This window comes from Podarcis melisellensis (assembly GCF_964234715.1).
Source record: "Podarcis melisellensis genome assembly, chromosome: 2".
Taxonomy (NCBI): Eukaryota; Metazoa; Chordata; class Lepidosauria; order Squamata; family Lacertidae; genus Podarcis; species Podarcis melisellensis.
In genome coordinates this window covers 62427046-62447883 of record NC_138529.1, presented here as the reverse complement: position 1 = coordinate 62447883, position 20838 = coordinate 62427046, and the positions used below count along the sequence as shown (strand labels likewise).

The 20838-nt window shown below is 42.9% G+C and overlaps 1 protein-coding gene across 2 annotated transcripts in view; it reads left to right on the top strand.

The window, feature by feature from the left end:
- GLRA1 (glycine receptor alpha 1) overlaps positions 1–20838 on the top strand; it is an 86378-nt gene that overhangs the window by 54870 nt on the left and 10670 nt on the right. For both annotated transcript variants that reach the window (XM_081901069.1, XM_081901068.1), the window contains exons 4-7: positions 7234–7457; positions 12348–12430; positions 13799–13936; positions 16910–17124. In XM_081901069.1, the coding sequence (XP_081757195.1) occupies positions 7234–7457; positions 12348–12430; positions 13799–13936; positions 16910–17124 (660 nt within the window). The remainder of the gene's footprint in view (positions 1–7233; positions 7458–12347; positions 12431–13798; positions 13937–16909; positions 17125–20838) is intronic.

Here is a 20838-nt window from a genome sequence, read left to right as displayed (position 1 = left end):
TAGATGCTCTACCATTGAGCTGCAGCCCTTTCCCAAATGGTACCTGGTATCTTCCTTCAATCTCCCATGGTTGAGGACTCTGCTCAAACATCCATTTATTCAAAGCCTGCTTAGTTCCCCAAGCCATAAAATCCTTGCTTTCCCAAATCGCCCTTGCACCTTTTCATCATGCAAGGCAATAAACATCAAGCAGTTCCTGCTGGAATTCCTCTCCAACTAGATTTATTTCATGCCGTACATGAAATAGGCACAGGATCAGGGCTGACCTACCGGCGTTCGGCCGGTTTGCAGCTGAATAAGCAAAAGAGTCTTTTTCTTTCTGCCTGTTAGGCCAATTACATTGATTTTCACTGACTGCAGCCATCACTGATTTTCACAAACAGAAAGGGGAGGGAATCGATGCATTTGATTTGCTCAGGTAGCTGCTGTCCATAGAGACTCGAGCCTCTTCCCTTCAAAGTTGTCCATTCTGCCTGCCCCTATTTTAACTATGTCTTTCTTACCTGACTTCAGACTTGCGTGACTGGTTAGTTGTGCAGAAGGCCAATCCCATTATTGGCTGTCTTCAGCTATTCAACAGTTTTCTAAAGATATCTTACCTTGGGGAGGAAATGGGTAATTAGCCAGAACATGTGAAGGTGACTTCTTGGAGCCCAGCCCTTCTCGCAAAAGAGCAGGGAATAAAATTTTATTCATGCCTCTAAGAGGCATACTTTCAAGTTCAAATGGAGGTGGAGAGCCAGCAGGAGAAAGTTATGTGGTGCCATTAGCACTGCAAAAGCGCCTGTGGTGACAGGTGGACTTTATAAAGGCAAACACGTCATGAATTTCTATAAGGATATTAACTGTGCTAGAAGGATGTGAAGATGTTTGCCTAATGCAGTTCAGCATACACCCCAGTCAGAAGTCCTTAAGAACATAGAAGATCCGGCTGGACCAATGTAGTCCAGTATCCTGTTCTCATATCGGCCAACCAGGAGTCTGTGTGAAACTCGCAAGCAAGGCCTAAGCCCCACTGTGCTCTCCCAACTTCTGAAGAGCTGGCTTACCAGTTGCTTAGAATTTAGTTGATTCCAAGCAACTGGTATCTTTCCTGCAGGTAGAACATTTCTGCACAGTACACTGGATATTAGTAGAAATCAAACCCTGGATCTGCCCACAGGATAATATAGTTTTGCATCGTAAGCTTGTGCCTGGTACATAAGGGCTTGATGGTTACAATTATGGGAATCTTACGTGGATTTCATTCATTTATTTAAATAAATCATCTTCTTTTCCTGCTGCTACTGTACAGGGCACTGCAGGGAATACCAGAAGCCCCAGTAACCTTGGTACACTCCTGTACTGGCCATATGGTTACACATCCAGGAACTAGGAATATCACTTGTCTCCAGAGCAGGGGGCTGAAACCAGTTCTGACTGGTGGTGCTTCAAGCAGGGAAAATAGAAATAAGGGAGGCCAGAGCCAATGAGAGGCAGGACTTCTACACCCAAAGGTCCCTGGCAGGAACCTCAGGAGATTTATAGACATCAGCTGCGAGTAGCAAAGTCTACTGAAGGACCGTTGCTCAGTGGTAGAGCAGCACATGCTTGCCTTAATAAACGTCTGGGCTTTAGGAATGACTGGCCAGTCCAACTAGGAACCTGACTGCCATATTCTGGACCAGCAACAGTTGCTGAACCCTCTTCAAAGACAGGTCTGTGTAAAGTGTGTTACAATAACCCGGTCTAGAAGTTACCAAGGCAAGTAACATGGTGGCCATGTCTCTTTATTGTTGTTGCCATCCGTCTCAGGAGACAGTGGAGTGCACCACCAGGGGTGAAGTCAAACTGCTGTGTTAGCAACTCTGAAACAACCTCCCCAGGGCGTAAGCCTTGGCCATGTGTATGGAGCTCCTGGGCTGCCCAGATGACAAGATCCCCAGCTCAGCCTTGCTGATGTGGTCCATAGGAAAGCAGAGCAATCCAGCCTGTTCACTGAGATGCTTGGGAGAGACCCTCCTAGTCATGACATGCCGGAAGGAGACCTCTCTATCAGCAGCTCAATGAAGGGTCTTCTCTGCAGTGGCCACCATGCTGTGGAATGACATTCCCATAGATATGCAGTAGGCACCAAGGGTAATTGGTTAAAACTTGCCCATGCCTGACTGCTTTCTGTAGCTTTTTTAGTACCACCTCTGTATGAAATTCTGGTATTTGTGCTTTTAGGGTCTTCCTGTTTTGTTGTATTAATTCCATTCTGTAAGCTGCCTTGTTGTTTTATAATGAAAGGCAGTTTATAAATGTATGAATACTGTAAATAAGCTGGCAACTTTGTTCCAAGAATATCTGGAGCAAATTCCATTAAACTCCAGCTGTTTAATTGCCACCTTGCTCCACATTTATAAACCGATCTCCAGTTTTGGGGAACTCCTCTGTCGTGCACATTCAAGGCTGCTTTCACCACGGTTTTCAACACACCTCTAGCTGAGGGCAAATTTCCAAAAATAGGCAGTAATTTCTAAGCACCATTGATTTGCATTAAGAGAAAAGATCAGCTGCTTCTGTCTGCGGTTATGTATTAGTTACTAGTGAGCACACATATAATGGCTTCTGCACACACCTTCACTTTATTATCGGCGTCTGACTCACTGCTTCAGGTCATCCCAAGTAAGAAAAGCACTAAATAAAAACCATAAATCCTAATCCTAACAATTAATTTGGTCAAGGGCAGTGAAAGTGGTTTATGACCTGCCATTCCTCAAGCACATTGAAAATGCAAATGAAGGAAGGGACCGGGAGCTTTTATCGCCTTCTTTGTTTGCGAAAAGGGCTTCTTTTCTCACGCGAAGCCCCAGAGGGCAGATGGCAAAGGGAAGCCATTGGTCAGACAAAGGAAACCAGAGCTACCACCTATTGTCCAGGGAAAGGGTCTGGCTTGGCTTGGCCTGGCGACAACACAGGGGAGCTGTAAGACATGAGACAGTGAAGCAAATGTCATTCTCAATAGCACGGGCGAGACAAGTTTCCATTAAATTAGAGAGCAAGCCCATAAAGTCTGCAGTACTGTCTGGGTTTGCAGCTGGATGGGACACCCCTATGGACAACAGGGATCTCTAATAGGGTCAGCCCCATTTGTGTACTCTTGCTTTCTCTCTCTCTCTCTCTCTCTCTCTCTCTCTCTCTCTCTCTCTCTCTCACACACACACACACACACACACACACACACACACACACCACATGTCCTTCTCTTCTTTGGCACAGGAAGAAACCTAAATACTATGAAGGGAGATGGAATCAGCATAATGCCCCAGACCAGAATTTGAGTATGAACATAAAAAAGGGTAAAGGACCCCTGACAGTTAAGTCCAGTCACATACGACTCTGGGGTTGCGGCGCTCATCTCACTTTACAGGCTGAGGGAGCCGGCATTTGTCCACAGACAGTTTTTCCGGGTCATGTGGCCAGAATGACTAAGCCGCTTCTGGCTCAACGGAACACTGAAACCAGAGCAGCGCATGGAAACGTCGCTTACCTTCCTGCCGGAGTGGTACCCATTTATCTAGTTGCACTTTTGGGGTGTGCTTTCAAACTGCTAGGTTGGCAGGAGCTAGGACCGAGCAATGGGAGCTCACCCCATCGCTGGGATTTGAACCAGAAATCTTCTGATCAGCAAGCTCAAGAGGCTCAGTGGTTTAGACCACAGCACCACCCCTGTCCCTTATTTATGAACATAAGACACAACAAAGCAAGCTGCGTTATATGTCAGCCCACTGGTCCATCTAGCTCAGTATTGTCCACACTGGCTGGCAGCAACTCTTATAGGTTTCAGATGGGGGACAGTCTCTGCTTTACCTGGAGATGCCAGGAATTTAACTGACTTTACCCCAGTTGACATCTGTATTGGGTGGGTAGTGATTCCATGCAAACCCTGTTATTGTCTTAAACTATGCATATGCAATTGTATTAGTGTCTTTATATTTGCAACTGTTTTATATTGATTTTTATTGTGAGTTGCTTCAGGTTGCCTCATGGGAAGTGATTTATAAATGAAATAAACAAATAATCTGGGACACTTGGCATGCAAAGTAGACGCTCTACCGCTGAGCTATGACTCTTCCGCAAAAAGAATTTATTTTTTACACAATTTGTATCTCTGTTCTCCTCAGGGTTGCTCAGGCAGAATATATTGGATTAGAACACCATTCCCTAGCACTTCTGTGGAATATGTGAATGTTCTAGGAACTTCATATACGTGATTGCAGCCCTGTAAAGGAAATTAGTGTCATTATCTCCTTATTTTCAGATGGAGAGGGAAAGACAGGCTGGCTTCCCTAAGGCCATCCTATGGATTCTTTCTTGATGGTGGAGCTTGAACCTGAGATGTTTCCGCTCATATCTTTAGCCACTGAGCTATGCCCATTATCTCACTTTATCCTCACAACAGTCTTGTGAGGTTGTTTGATAGGGCTGCTCAGTGAGTTTCCTGGCTGGGTTCAGATCTAAGACCAACTCCCTATCCATGACATCTCTAAGGGCTCCTTTGTTCCACTCATTTCTTGTGCTGGCTTTGTTTTTGTTTTCCATTCTGTCACATTGTGGCCTGCAATCTTTAGGCACTGAAAAAGAATCTGTGAGGGCTCAAATGGGGGAGACGTGCAGACTGGGTCTACTCACAACATCCTCACATGCATTGGGCAAACCCATGTCACAGCTGAAGAGGATGGATGGATTGCATTTATATCCTGCCTCACCCCTCAAGGAGCTCAAGGTAGCATACATGGTTCTCCCTCTCCTCACTCAATCCCCACAGCAACCCTGTGAGCCAGGTTAGACTGAACTGGCCCAAGGTAACCCAGTGAGCTTCATGGCTGAGTGGGGATTTGAACCCTGATCTCCCAGATCCTAATTGGACACTGACCACTATACCACACTGGCTCTGGTATCACATGCCTGAAATCATTCCTTATATTAGAAGCACAGCTTAAGGCTGAATATGTGTATATTTGGAACATTTCAAATTAGATCCCGTTAACAGATGTTTTAAAAAAATCTCATGTTTTTTTGGAAGCATCTTCCAGATGCTGCTTGTTTTCTTTTTTAAATACTATGCAATGTGGATATTTGTTTAAAAGTTTTTTTTAAAAAAATCCTGATGATTAAAAAGAAAAATTTTCCAGATGTTTATTATTTCCTATTTTAAAAAAATAATGTGCAACATGAACATTTGTTCATTTATTTGTATATGATTTAACTACTATTCTTTTGGAGGATGAAATATTGCAGGGTATATTCTGGCCATCTACTCTAGGAGTATAATCTGGACTATTGACTGAGGATCTCAAGCCCAGCTTTGTGAGACTTCAAGCAATAGTTTTCACTGTTCTGCTGCCTGAAGCCATCAGAACTTGAACCCAGAACCTCATGCATGCAGGCTTGCACTCTCTCCCTGAGACATCATGCTAGTTTCGAATAATAGTGGAAACTTTAAAAAAATGAGCAAGTAACATATTTTGAAAAGGAAATTAGTATGATCTGATGGAGAATTTCGCAAGGGTCTGATAGCTGAGGAACACTGTGTTTTATCTGATAAAATATTGAAGGCACACTTCCCTGTTATACCTGTAAAGATCTACCTGAAGAATATTTAAAAGTAAGAATATAAAAGTCATACTAAATTATTTATTTACTTACTTACTTACTTACTTACTTACTTACTTACTTACTTAATTTATTTCACCCATTTCATATACTGTAGCACTTTCATTCTTTTTTAAAAATATAGGTTTTTTTAAAAAATCAAAACAAATTTGACAATACAACAACAAAGCAATCAAACCAAAAGTAGAACATCTGAAAACATAATAAAAATCCACAACATATGACAGCGTGAAAATCCACAGATCAGAGGTAACCCGGTCAACCCAGGTGCATAAAAATGTCTTGAGGTGGCAATGGAAGCTCATCAGAGATGCAGTTCTCCAAGCCACTAGAAGAAGAGAGCTCCATCAGATCAAAGGTTCATCATCCAGCACCCTGCTTTGCACAATGGCAAACCCAATGCCCATGAACACACAATAGCACTCCCTCCATTTCTCCCAGCAACTGCAGTTCAGTGCTTTACAGTCTCCTGGAGTTTCCATGTAGCCTGCAGTACCAACACACACTCTCTGACAGTCATAAGGACATAAGAAAAGGACAAGGGTTAGGGCACAGAGCAGGACCATGGACAGCTCTACATGGAGCTGAGGGAAATTTGAGATGGATACAGGCACCCAGCAGCAAGCGAGCTAGGATGCTGCTCCAGGAAAGGTCTGGAGACAATCAGAACTTTAAATGAGTTGTAGAGGTAGGTCAAGGTTTCCTGCTTCACACCCTCTGGGAAAGTTATCAGTGCTTGATTCTTCAGGCAGTGATGGGGATGGGGGCTCCTGTTCTACTGAGAGTTTGTAGGCAATCTGGGGCAACTTTCTTGGGTTGGGGAGGTAGCAGCAGTGCTGGTTAATGGGGCTTTCTTCTCACAGAGCCTTCTAGCTAAGCACTGTCTTCTGGGCTTTGTTCTGTTGCAAGCCATTCCCTTGCCCAATCTTCTCCCTCCTTAGTGTCCCCAGGTCTTGGCCATGGGAGACCCATGTACAAAACAGAATTGATCTCATACAGCTATTGTGAAATTCAACTGTAGAATAGCTTGCTTGCTTGCTTGCTTGCTTGCTTGCTTGCTTGCTTGCTTGCTTGCTTGCTTGCTTGCTTCTAAAAGGCTCTGGAAATTACCATTAATCTTGAGAAACAGGTGGAATACTCCCAAGAACTACCTTCCATCCTCTGCACATTCTCAATATACCGAAGAGGTATTTCATCACTGTGTGACCCCAGCCTGAATCCTGCAGTGCCTATTCCATGAGCCTGGATAATATCCCCTCTTCAGTCTGATAAACCACAGCCCTGGTCTGTCGATGGATGGTCTGAAAATCACAGCATGGAACAGGTGTCGGCTGCAGCTGTTTGCCCTGTGATAACCCCTTTGGCTACAGAGCTAAAAATACAGGCGCTTCCTGAAGAAATAGCACCAGCAGCGAAACTCACAGAGAAAGACCCTGACCCTAGCAGTAGTAAAGACTTTGCATTTGCTTTTGTTCATTCAGTCTCAGCTGCTTTTCAGTGCCCTTCCTGCCGCATTTAGCATTGCAGTTTCTGGCCATTTCTGACACCTTCCTTGGGGCATCCCATAACTTTGCTTTTCTTTCTTCCATGCAGGATTACAGAGTGAATATTTTCTTGCGGCAGCAGTGGAATGACCCCCGGCTGGCGTACAACGAGTATCCAGATGATTCCTTGGACTTGGACCCATCCATGTTGGACTCCATCTGGAAACCCGATTTGTTCTTTGCTAATGAAAAAGGGGCTCATTTCCATGAGATCACCACAGATAACAAACTTCTGCGCATCGCCAGAAATGGGAATGTCCTGTACAGTATCAGGTGAGAAAAGGAAGCATGGAGACCCTTCACGAGTCTCCAGGGTGTAGGTCTTTCACATGTTGAATCTTGAACTAGACTGCAACATGACTTCTGGAGTAATGTTCCATTTTAAATTATATTGCAAAAGCATGAAATCATGTGAAGATATTTCAGGGCTGAATTAAGACCTTTAGAAGCCCTAAGCACTTAAAAGATTTTGGTGCACTGTAGATATCTAATTTGAAATATAAACAATAATAAACCGTAAAATATTGTCTTCTACAGTTATTGTATAAGGTTCAGCATGACTGAATCTTATTTTTACATTTTTTGTTGCACTGAACTTATGACACACGCATTGTGGGAGCCTTTTTTGCAGAACCTGGTTCAGCTGCACCATATGTTCCATGGTAAATTTGGCAATTGAAAGTTACAGTGGTACCTCGTGTTATGGACAGGATCTGTTCCGGAGGCCCATCCATAACGTGAAAAGCCCGCAACTCAAAGCGCTGTGTCTGCGCAGGCGCGCGGCGCAATTTAGCACTTCTGCGCATGCGCGAGCGGCAAAACCCGGAAGTAATCCATTCCGGTACTTCCGGGTAGCCGTGGGACACGAGACGAAAACATGCAACCTGAAGCGGACATAACATGAGGTATGACTGTATAGTGCTTATTTTGCTTAATGGCCAATTCAGCCCTGAGATAATTATTTGTTCCTACACTACATGAGTTAACAAGATCTAAGATGGCTAGGTTACTGACAACAAGGCGTGGTCCAGCAGGCACCAAGGTTTGTTCCTATATCAAAAAGGCAAATAAAAGGGCCAGTGTGCCAGAAGCTGCACTAAACTTTCCCACTATCTTAGATTTATTTAACATATCACACATTAGTCAGACTGGGCATGGTGCGTCTTAGATTCTATAGAAAAAAACACATGCAGCAATATCCCATGCATATCTATTCCAACAAAAATCCCACCAAAGTAGGTTTGTGTAGAAGGGAGGGGGTGCCATTTTCAAGCCAGGGGCTGTGCTTCCTAGTAGAAAGAGCTCAGGTGTTGCATTCAGGTGGTTCATGGAGTGAGAGCCAAAAGAAGACACACAATTACATACACATATACATCCACACAAAACTATTTGCCATGTAAACAGATACACTGAAGCTTTCCTTTTCATTTTCTCCATAGCCTTTCCCCCTCTCCCCCAAAGGTTTGTGAATGGTGGTGGGCAGGAGATGCTCTCTAGCACCCTTTATATCTCCTGACTGTGCAAAATGCAAAAAGCAACTCAGGTGGCGCTGTGGGTTAAAGCCTCAGCGCCTAGGACTTGCCGATCAAAAGGTCGGCGGTTCGAATCCCTGCGGCAGGGTGCGCTCCCGCTGCTCGGTCCCAGCGCCTGCCAACCTAGCAGTTCGAAAGCACCTCTGGGTGCAAGTAGATAAATAGGGACCGCTTACCAGCGGGAAGGTAAACGGCGTTTCCGTGTGCGGCTCTGGCTCGCCAGATGCAGCTTTGTCACACTGGCCACGTGACCCGGAAGTGTCTCCGGACAGCGCTGGCCCCTGGCCTCTTAAGTGAGATGGGCGCACAACCCCAGAGTCTGTCAAGACTGGCCCGTACGGGCAGGGGTACCTTTACCTTTACCTTTAATCTCAAGCAGAATCCACCAAATAAGCTCAAAACACAGCAAAACTGCAAGGCCTGCCATACAACTGTTTCAAACCTCAACTTTCAAAATGCATGTGCATCCCAAAAACTACATGCAGGCAATTGCAAAATTCATATATGACTTTTTGAGTATTTGTAAGGCACGCATCTGCCTCTCTGCCGAGACACTTTTCCCTCTGCCTTGATTGTCTTGCAGACAAAGGAAGTGCAGTTGCACACTTTGCCCTTTGACCTCTCAGCTGCTCCCTGCCAGACAGCTGATGGTCAGGAGGAGACCCAGAAGGCCAATCACAGCCTGGAGCAGGTTTCCCACCCTTGGTGTGTAAACTTCAGCCATATTCAGGATCACTTTACCATGATTCATTGTGCCTGATTCACTGCTACAAAATCCTGAGTACAGTGGTGTCTCAGGTTACAAACGCTTTGGGTTACAAACACTTTGGGTTACCAACTCCACTAATCCGTAAGTAGTACCTTGGGTTGAGAACTTTGCCCCAGGATGAGAACGGAAATTGCACGGCAGTGGCGTGGCAGCAGACCCAATTAGTGAAATCGTGCCTCAGGTTAAGAACTGTTTCAGGTTAAGAATGGACCTCTAGAACGAATTAAGTTCATAACCCGAGATACCACTGTACGTAGTCTTGCTTTGTAAATTGGCAATACCTCAGTGGACCACAGAGATTCTAGAAAAAAAATTCTAGAGAACAGTCAACAGACATTAGTACTGCCCTTTGCAGCAGCACTTCTTTGAAAATTTGGTACACTTTGAGACTATATAAGGGGATTCTCCGCACGCTGGTATATTACAGTTTGAAAGATGTTCCAGCTCAGTCTCCTTTGCTTGGAGGAGAATGAAAATTATTTCGAGAGAGGGCAAATCACACAGTAGAACCAGATAGATCTGGCTTTTCCCCCACCATTTCTCAACACAGTTATTTCTGGGTCATTGGATTTCAGATTAATGCTATGTGAACTGAGATAACCGCACTGATTTCAATTTGGAAATAATCCATTCTAGCCACCTCCGAACCTCCCTTCCCGCCGCCTCCCCGCTCTCCTAAAAAGAATGCAATTAAGAATATGCAATTTTCCTGTTAAGTGCAGCCTAATGCTAGAGAGGGAAAGCGCTGACAATAGATTCTAAAGACTACCTTTCTGTGAACTCGTGCAATGTTTGCAAACTCTGGCTCGCTGAAGCCTTGCAGTGCAATCCCAAAATGCACAGGGCCACATCCCACGGGGACACCTGGCTCATGTCGCAGGTGTCGTGCTGGTGTGCCGAGGAACGGAATAAACAGCCAGTGTAGTAATGCAGACAAAAAAGGAAGGGGGGAGGAAACCCAGGAGGTGGCTTCAGTTCAAACAGCAGACAGCAGAGCCGTAGTCCAAGCACGTAGGCCAGCTCTTTGGGAACCTAAAGCTTTAATTCACACAGCTGTTTGAAATGCTTTCCAGCTAACAATAGGTAGGTAATAAAACAACTGCCACCAAAGGTGACCTACCATTTATAGTTCTGTTCGGAGAGGTGAGAGACATGTGTTCTCATACCTCTTGTGTCTGAAAGGTGTACGGAGGAGCAATACTCATGGAGGCTGGTGTTGGGAAAGGTGGAGTGATCTACAGTATGACCCTAGTCATGCCTACTCAGAAGAAAGTTCTATGGAGTCAAGTTGTTGTGTGTGCTAAGTAGAGTATGTTTGGGGGGAATGGGGTCTGCTCGTGCAATGGGACTTGCCCCCCTTTCTTCCTTGCACCCCTGTGCTCCCTAAACAGGATGGGGGATACTGGGAGAGGCTTGCCTGGCACCTTTGTTCAACACCTTTAGGTGCCAGGCAAAAACATCCCTTTTCTCCCAGGTCTTTGGCTAATTAAATAATCTATGATCTTTTAAACCATGTATGTGTTATTGTTTTTGTTCGTTACTATGTTATGTAATTTTGTGTTTTTATATTGTAAACTGCCCTGTGATCCTCGAATGACTGGCGGAAAAACAAACACACACAAAATATATTTTTTAAACAGGGGCCATTGCAGGGTCTGAAAGGACCCCAGTGAGAGGGGGGGCAGCATCTTCCGTAGGACTGTGTTCATCATCATACATTGAACAGATCAGGGATCAGCTGGGTTGGATCTCTCCAAGGTCAACCCTATCACTAGTTGTCTCATGCCATGTGACAGATTTTGAGAGACAGCAACAGCAGTCTTTCCATCTGCCATTCCTCCTGAGCCCCTTGGTCATTCCACCAATAGATCAGAGCTATGGGTGGTATCCAACCCACTCATTCCATCAGTACAAGAGTTCCTGCCAGTTGCAGTAGGGCTTCCCACCCTCCCCACTCTGCACCCCCTTCAGTCTTTATAGGTTTCCTCAAAACCCTTCAGAGCACAGGGCACCTGCAAAATGAAGGCAGGGGCAAACCTTCTGTTGTGTAATTTAAAAAATCCTTGTGCAGACAGAATGAGTTAGTTGTCGGCTGCCCTATATGTCCCATAGGTGTGTTTGGCATCCCTTAAAAACTCGCCTGCAACCCTTGGGAGCACAGAAGGATGCTATTGCATTGCCAATGTTGTTGTACGATTCAGCTACCAGTCAGCTTCTGCAGAGCAAATGGGATTGCAGGAGGGAGCACCATACCGTCCTTCGCCTCAGGTAGCAAAATGTTGTGGACCTGACCTGGTCTCTCTCTGATGCAATTACCTGCAAGTGTCCCTGTTATTGCAGCTATTGTTGGGGAAAATGGTCCAATCTGATTCTGACACTGGTAGCTTTCACTGTTTCTCTTGCTACAGAACATGTAGGAACATTTTCTCCTCGCCTGATAGCTGTGTCCTCAGCATACGTGATCATCAGCCTTGGCACAATATACCCTATGGTGATGGAGCATTTCAAACTGCTGGTTGAGGGAGTTTAATGTTTTAATGCTACCCCTGCCCCTGCCCCCCACAAAAAAATAGTTAATTGAATTTACATAGCCAGGGTTCCTCTGGATGTCCTGCTTTTTTATATGTGGATATATCTATGTTAGGGAGCATAAATATTAAGCAGCGTTAATGGAGTTAATGTTTGGAGCACGGCCCTATTTCCAGAAGTCAGGGGGTTGTGCTCTCTGTATCTCCCCCCCCCTGCCCGTAGGCCTGAGGGTGACCCCTGCTGACCTCAGTTGTCACCCCAATGACTTTAGTGCAACTTGCTTGTCACATCAGCTTGAAGCATCTCGAATCGCTGTCTCTGTTCCTTTCACAGGATCACCTTGACGCTGGCTTGTCCCATGGATCTGAAGAACTTCCCCATGGACGTCCAGACATGTATTATGCAGTTGGAGAGCTGTGAGTCTTGAAGGTTTCCCCTCTAAAAATAGCTGCCATTCTGCACACAGACTTCCACTGCATCATCTGTTCAGCTCTTAGCCGAATCCTCCAATTATGAAAGAGAAACCGGAGGGAAGAAGGAAGAGATGAAGCATTGGGACAGACTGTGTTGTCATGTGCAAGTTTTCATGCTTCTCTGATCACACTCCCTGCCAGTGTTCAAGCCGTCCAGCTTAAATTTAGCTTGCTTCAACAGATTCTCAGTGGAGAATACTCTGGGGTAGAGGGCAACATCAAAAATCCTTTGTCTGGAGAAGACTGTGTGATACAATACTCGCTCAATATTTATCAGCCTTTGTTCTCTGTCCTTCAGTCCTGTTGAGTCCATTTAAGGGCACTATCTTCACCAGCCAGGTGTCCTCCAGATGGTATTGGACAGCAACTCCTATGAGGCTGATGGGAGCTGTAGTCCAGCTATATCTGGGTGGCATCAGGTTGATGAAGGCTTTTGCGTTGAATGCTCTGCTGTCAACAAATATGGCTGCCATGTGCCTTGTTCCCTGGTGTCTGCCTGATGTCTAATAGAACTCTTGGTTCTGTGGTATTTCCCATTTCTTCACCCCTGCTCCACATCACTAGCTGCCAGTGGTGGAGCCCAGATAATGCAGAATGTCGCGATGACACATCACAAGGCATGTAGGATTCAGATAAGGGGAGGAGAAAACTAAATGAGCAGCGGCCACTCTAAGTAGCAGTTCTGCATTTACCCTTAGCATCTAGTTTTGACCCTCCTGTAAATTGTGAACTATCTGGCTGCGAGTAGCATCCGTTATAAGTGTGTATCTTGCTGTTAAGAGACAAAAGGTTTGTACTACAGTTGTACCTTCGTTCTCGAATGGCTTAGTTGCCGAACACATTGGCTTCTGAGCACCGCGGATCCAGAAGTAAGTATTCCGGTTTGTGAATGTTTCTCGGAAGCCGAATGTCCGACACAGCTTCCGATGGAGTGCAGGAAACTCCTGCAGCCATTTGGAAGCCATGCCTTGGTTTTCGAACGGTTTCAGGAGTCGAACGGACTCCCGGAACAGATTAAGTTTGAGAACCAATGTACCACTGTACTAGATGTCAGTTGGTCATCTGAATTTTACCTTAAGCCCCCGTTGCCATTTTGCCCTGTGTACACTTCTTTTTATATGTCTTTAAACTAATCCACGCGTGCAAATGTGTGCACCCAACATCCCTTCGAGAGTGAACCTATTCAGAATTGGGAAACACACCTAACTCAAAGCAGCTTTGGGGCTATTATTTCTTGGCCCCTCCAAGCATTTGAATCCAGTGCAAATCACAGCTCATGCTAAAATGTTTTGTTTTCCCCTCTGTTTATAGTTGGCTACACAATGAACGATCTGATATTTGAGTGGCAAGAGAAAGGAGCTGTGCAGGTGGCTGATGATTTAACCCTGCCTCAGTTCATCCTAAAGGAAGAAAAGGACTTGCGCTACTGCACGAAGCATTACAATACAGGTCAGTGGTGGACTTGCACTTCTTGCATTACCATGCTAAGCATTATAATGCAAGTCAGTGATGGCCGATATATGCCAAATGTTCCTCCCTAGAAATAGTCAACTGATGAGATTCTGGCTCCACACATTTTGTTCAGTACTTCTCTTTAGTGATAACCACCAACCACTCCACTCGTTCAATGAGCCAGCTAATCGATAGTGTGTTAGCAAAGTTGCTACATCAGACCAAAGTGTTATTTACAGCAGCTTCTTGTGTTTGGAACACTCTAAAGGCAGAACTAGATATTACAAGAGACATGGAACTCCCTCCCTCCTTCCTAGTAAAGTGACAAGATCCCATCACTAGGCATCATTTTCTGTTGTATCACATGTTCATTGCATGCTGCTTTGGTTCTGTTCCACTGCAGCTCATCTTCTGCTAAAAGCCCTGTTTTTGGCACACTGTCTGCTGCGACAAAATGATGCAATTGACATAATTTATTAAGTCAATTCCTTAAGTCACATTGTCATTCTGTTGTTCCACGCCATTCGTTTCAGTGCAAAGAAACTGCAATGCAAATGGCAGGGGTGGGGAACCCTAGTTAATTACATGTTGGTTGCAACTTGAAAGCATGAACAACATTGCATTTGCTGGATTGATTTCCAGTCCGAATATGGGATGAGTAAGTGAACATTGATGATTTCCAACCTTGTTTCTGTTTTCACTAGAATTCTCCAACACCCGTAGTCATCACATTGTTAGTTTCCACACCCTCACTGCAACCTACGATGTTAGGCAAGGGTGGGGTAATACACAGTGGAGTGGTGTCATACCAATCCCTTTATTATACAGAATGGTACTGGGAATCCAAGAAAAATTGCTACAGCAACTCTCAGGTTCTTGTTACATATAGATAATCACAGTTCTGGAGCTTGAGTCCCATATAATTGGGAACTTAGGAGACTTAGGCTGCAAGCCTAACCCTGTCTACTCAGAAGTAAGTCCTATTAAAATCAGGGGGACTCACTACCAGGTAAAGATTGCAGCTTTAGCTAGTGTGTTTGTGTAGCAAAACAACAAATGAAAACACTGGATACATTTGTAAATGCTCAAAATTTTATTTAAAATTTTGAGAGCCGTTCTGTGGTTTACGGCAATTAAAAAAAAAAAAATCAACTTGCTTTGCAGTTAAAGTAGAAATGGTAGAAACACTGCAAAAATTAGGGGATCTCAGTTGTGACAAGAAAAATGTCAGCAAAAAAACCCCTTAATTTTTCAGGAAGAAAATATATTGCCTATGACATTAACATTTTTTTACTAATTCTAGAATGTCTTGGGTGATATCCAACTAAATAATACTCAGAGTAGACCCATCAAAATGTATGGACTTGTCAATTGATTTTAATGCGTTCAGACAGTTGCAGGACCTTTACATGCAAATATGATCCACAACTGGTTATTTTCCCAAATGCATCCCTTTGCAGCTGGAGCTCAGGAAAGGATTTATTTATTTTATTCAAAACAACATATCTCACCTTTTCTGATAGAATACAGCACCCAAGGCATATACAAAAAAATACAGCGAACATTTGCATTATTCTTACTATAATCTTCCGAGCAAGTTGTACTAAGTGAGCCATGTTCCTCAATTTCTATGAGTTTACACTAAGCAGAACTATCATTAGATGCAACCCCTTAAGTTTTCTGTACTGTTTTAAAAGTAGGATCTGCCAGCACTTGACAGTTCCTAGAATCTGCAGGTAAATCTCTGAAAGGTTTTGTATACATGGGATGCCTCTAATTTGGGAGATGGAGCATGCAGTTTCAATAATTCCTTCAATTCAAACATATGCAGGCTGAAGAACATACATCTATCCCCACAGATGGGTTGCGGTTTAGTATTCCTGATAGGAAACTGCTAAATACTTGTTGATTTGTTGTTTGAAAGGGCAAAGAAACCAGGAAGCGAGAACTTATGCCTACTTTGCTCTGGGAACTGATTGCCCAACACAATTTCCCAACATATACACTAACTAGGATGTTGCAATCTGCAAAACTTTCCCTCTTAGGGAAAGTGTCACCTGTGAAGCAGCCCTGAAATTGTGCCCAGGGCTGAATCTACGCAGAGATAGATAGATAGATAGATAGATAGATGATAGATAGATAGATAGATAGATAGATAGATAGATGATAGATAGATAGATAGATAGATAGATAGATAGATAGATAGATAGATAGATGATAGATAGATAGATAGATGATAGATAGATAGATGATAGATAGATGATAGATAGATAGATAGATAGATAGATAGATAGATAGATAGATGATAGATAGATAGATAGATAGATAGATAGATAGATAGATGATAGATAGATAGATAGATAGATGATAGATAGATAGATGATAGATAGATAGATAGATAGATAGATAGATAGATAGATAGATAGATAGATGATAGATAGATAGATGATAGATAGATAGATAGATAGATAGATGATAGATAGATAGATAGATAGATGATAGATGATAGATAGATAGATAGATAGATAGATAGATAGATAGATAGATAGATGATAGATAGATGATAGATAGATAGATAGATAGATAGATAGATAGATAGATAGATAGATGATAGATAGATGATAGATAGATAGATAGATAGATAGATAGATAGATAGATAGATAGATAGATAGATGATAGATGATAGACACACCGTATATATAAAAAACCGCTGTGAAAATGCTTTTTTTAAAAAAAAAGTTGTAAAATATATATGGAATTTGCCATTAGCTCATCAGCACCATCTAGTGTCACATTTGTATATAGTGCACTTAAAACATTATATTTGAAGCTGTATAGCTGAATCCCAGGCCTGAATAGGAAATGGTTATTTGAGCAGGTGACCTCTTGCCTAAAAATGCTTCATATCAAGACTCTCACATGCCCCTGCTGGTCCCCATTAGGCTAACATTTTCCTGGTTCATTCCTAGGCAAGTTCACCTGCATAGAAGCTCGTTTTCACCTGGAGCGGCAGATGGGCTACTACCTGATCCAGATGTACATCCCCAGTCTGCTGATTGTAATTCTCTCCTGGATCTCCTTCTGGATCAACATGGATGCTGCGCCTGCCCGAGTTGGTCTGGGCATCACTACTGTGCTCACTATGACCACGCAGAGCTCTGGTTCCCGAGCATCTTTGCCCAAGGTAAAATGTCCTCTTTGAAGCAGGTAATTCAGAAATCACTATGGGAGCAGGCAGAGCTCATTTAGAGCATCTCTAGTTATAAAGGATTGGGTTGCAGGTGGTGTGAAAGGCTTCTGCTGCTGCCAGTCAAAGTAGGGCATACTGGACTGAATGGGCAACTATTCCAATCTGGTAAATGTCTAAACCACAGAGCCTAGGGCTTGCCGATCAGAAGGTCGGTGGTTCGAATCCCCACGACGGGGTGAGCTCCCATTGCTCGGTCCCTGCTCCTGCCAACCTAGCCGTTTGAAAGCACGTCAAAGTGCAAGTAGATAAATAGGTACCGCTCTGGCAGGAAGGTAAATGGCATTTCCGTGCGCTGCTCTGGTTCACCAGAAGCAGCTTAGTCATGCTGGTCACATGACCTGGAAGCTGTACACCAGCTGCCTTGGCCAATAAAGCAAGATGAGCGCCGCAACCCGAGTTGTCTGCGACTGGACCCAATGGTCAGAGGTCCCTTTACCTTTACCTTTATGTTCCTAAGTAGATTTTTGCAGCTAACGCCTTTCAAAACACCAGCTTGGCATATCCCTCAGCTGTTTCCCATATTCCCCACCCCAAACCCCTAGCGTATATCATCGGTGGATCCCTTTCACTTTCTTTAGTAAGCTTCCAAATTGGTAATAACTTCACCAGAAGATAAAGCGTTTAACACCAGTTAAATTAAACCAAATCAGTAGTGAAATAGTGGGTCTGCACTGGCATTGTATCTCTCCAGGATCAGATTATATGCAATGAAACAATGGCAAAATCCATCAGTTTTCGAATGATGTCGCGAAGGTTATTTTTTTAAGGGTATTTTGTGTATTACCTGTCTCTCCAGTAAGCTTTTGATAATATAATGAAGATGTGGTCCCTGGAAACGACCAAGAACAGGTTAATAATATGATAATAGCAGCATGAATTGTGACTGAAAATAAATGGGAAAAACCGAAAAGATCCTCAGATAGAGAATCAGCTAAAAAGACCATGGAATACTTAAGCAGTGGTACTTATGCATTTAATTAGATTCAGAGTAGGTAAGGAACAAAAAAATAAAATCATTATTTTTTGAAAGCTGTATATTTAAAATATATACATTTATAGAATACCCACTTTAATTAGATTATACCAGAAGACTTACTCTAGTCCTAAAAGAAAATATATAATATTAATGACTTGAAGTTTAGTGATTAATATATTGGTTATCACCATATCATGGTCTTGTTTTCTCCCCTCTTAAGCTGTCCTTATGAATTGCAGCTTGTGAATTAACTGTCAAAAATTATTAGTATGGATTACTTAATTAATGGTAATCATAATAATAAAGAGAAGACATTAAAGCAGAACTAATTTAACTCTTGTTGACAGTAGCCAGCCAGGTAATAGCTACAGTTCACGTTTAAGGGATCCTATTGAAAGGATCATTTCTTAGGGCTGAACTAAAGCTTGCTTGCAAATGCATGTAATAAGAACCTGTTTGAAAGAAAAGCTGATCTGGGGAGAGAATCATTTTGGGTGGAGAAATTGAGGCTGGTGGGCTTAACCCAACTCTCCCCCCTGCCAGTCTGCACGCTGCTTTCTCTCATTGCACAGTACACCCACAAGTGTTCCAAATGCATTTTACCTTCCTAGATGTGAAATTCTGTGGGGAGGAAAGCAGCTGGTGGAAGAGGGGGGCAATTTAGAGCAGAGAAATTATCAGAGCAGGATTAAGTACTCCTTCCTCTTTGGCTTCTCTGATCCAAATCATCCCCTTCTGAAGTGTCTTTTCTTTTTCTTTCGAGAAAAAAAAGTCTGTTGGGATTTTGCTTCACCCAAATATGTGTAGTGATCAAATGAGCTGAGATGAAGCACCTTGACATTAAGTGATGCCCTTACAGTGACTGAGTTACAGGGTAAAGTGAAGAATGATCAGAGAAGTAACTGTCAGGAGCTCGTCTTACTCTCGAGTAGGATCCTGGTAGAGACACATGCCTGACTGGCATATTCTCTCCCTCCTGGTCATTCTTTCGGGAGCTTCAAAAGCTTTCTTCAGCCCGAACATCACAGCAACCGATGCCAACAGACACCGGCACACTTAGGGATCCGCAGAGTCTTCGTAGTTTGTGTAACAGACCTCAGCAACTCAGCATTTTGGCTAATCTACTTTATTTACATATAAACACACACGGAGCTCTGCAACATGGCTCCCTCTCTCTCTAGCATCAGACAGCAGAGAGAAAGAACAAAGGATAATAGTCCCACTTCATGGAACACAGTAATCCAAACATTCATGGAGCAGGAATTCTAACAGTAACATTCAGCATGGGACTTTTAATCCTGATTGCTTTAAGGGAATATATATAAGATCACTGAAGCTGACTGGGTTTGTCCATTCCCTTGCTAGGGAGACCATCTGGAGAATGAAAGAAAAAACCCACACAGTCATCTGAGTTTCCTAAAGAAATAAAGACAATCATTTACATAGACACAAAATATATTTTTTAAAAAATCAAAGCATAATTCTCATAGATGAGGGGTGAATGAGGAGTCTGTGCATCAACTAGGAAGGGGAGAAAGTACCCACAGTAAAGGAATGGCACAATAAGTTACTAGATTATGCAGAAATGGCTCAATTGACAAATAGGTTAAGGGGAAATACAAAACAATAATTTACTCAAAAATGGGATATGTTTAAGAAATACTTACAAAAATATAATAACGATATAATGTCTATGGCAGCATTTGAATGACCCTTGTGTAAATCAAATATTAATAAATAAGGGTAAATGGTCTGATATAAGAAAGTATTAGAAAATATATTAAGAGTAAGGTAGTAAGTATAAGTACATTCAATATTGTAAATGTTATGTACATCGGGAAATGATGGGAAGTCTATTTTAATATGGTTTAGTTTACTTGATTCTACTTTGGTTTATTTTTGCTTAGAAAATATAAGAAAGAGCACATATAAGTATAAGTTTAAATTAATATTTAACAGTAAAATTATTTAAGATGATGATGATGATGATGATGATGATTAGTAGTAGTAGTAGTAGTAGCAGTACTATTTAAGAACGTGTATGATATCCATGGATTTCAATAAAGAAGTTTTTTTTAAAAAAGGAAGATGCATCAACCACACCATCTTCTCAAAGGAAAGTTATGGTTCTCTCGTGAGAAATCTCACCATCATTATAGGCTTGAGATTCTACCTTCCTATTAAATTCCTGCTTCCAGCCAGACATAAATGACTGTCTGGCTCATTGTTTATTATCTATTTAGTGCCATCCATCATCTCCCAAGACAAATTTAGGAAACACCAGCATGATCCCCTATAGCTTCACTTCCTTTTGACCCCTAGTTCAATAAAGAAGGGTAGATAGGCTATTACAATCCATGAATACCCCATGGTTTAAAGATTGGATAAAAGATAAAATCCTTTCAATAGGTTCAACAGAATATGAGCCATGTAAGACCACCATTGTGTACAATAGAGCATGTACAAATCAGTCGCTCTCTTTCAACCAGGACTGATGAGAGAAGAACAATTGAAGGACGTAGCACTGGTAGCTCAGCAGTAGCAGTAGAGCATCAGTATTGCATGCAGAAGATCCCAGGTTTGATACCTGGCATCTCCTGGGAATGTCCACTGTCTGAAACTCTGGAGAGATGATGCCAGTCATTGTGGGCAGTACTGGCCTTAGAGGGGCA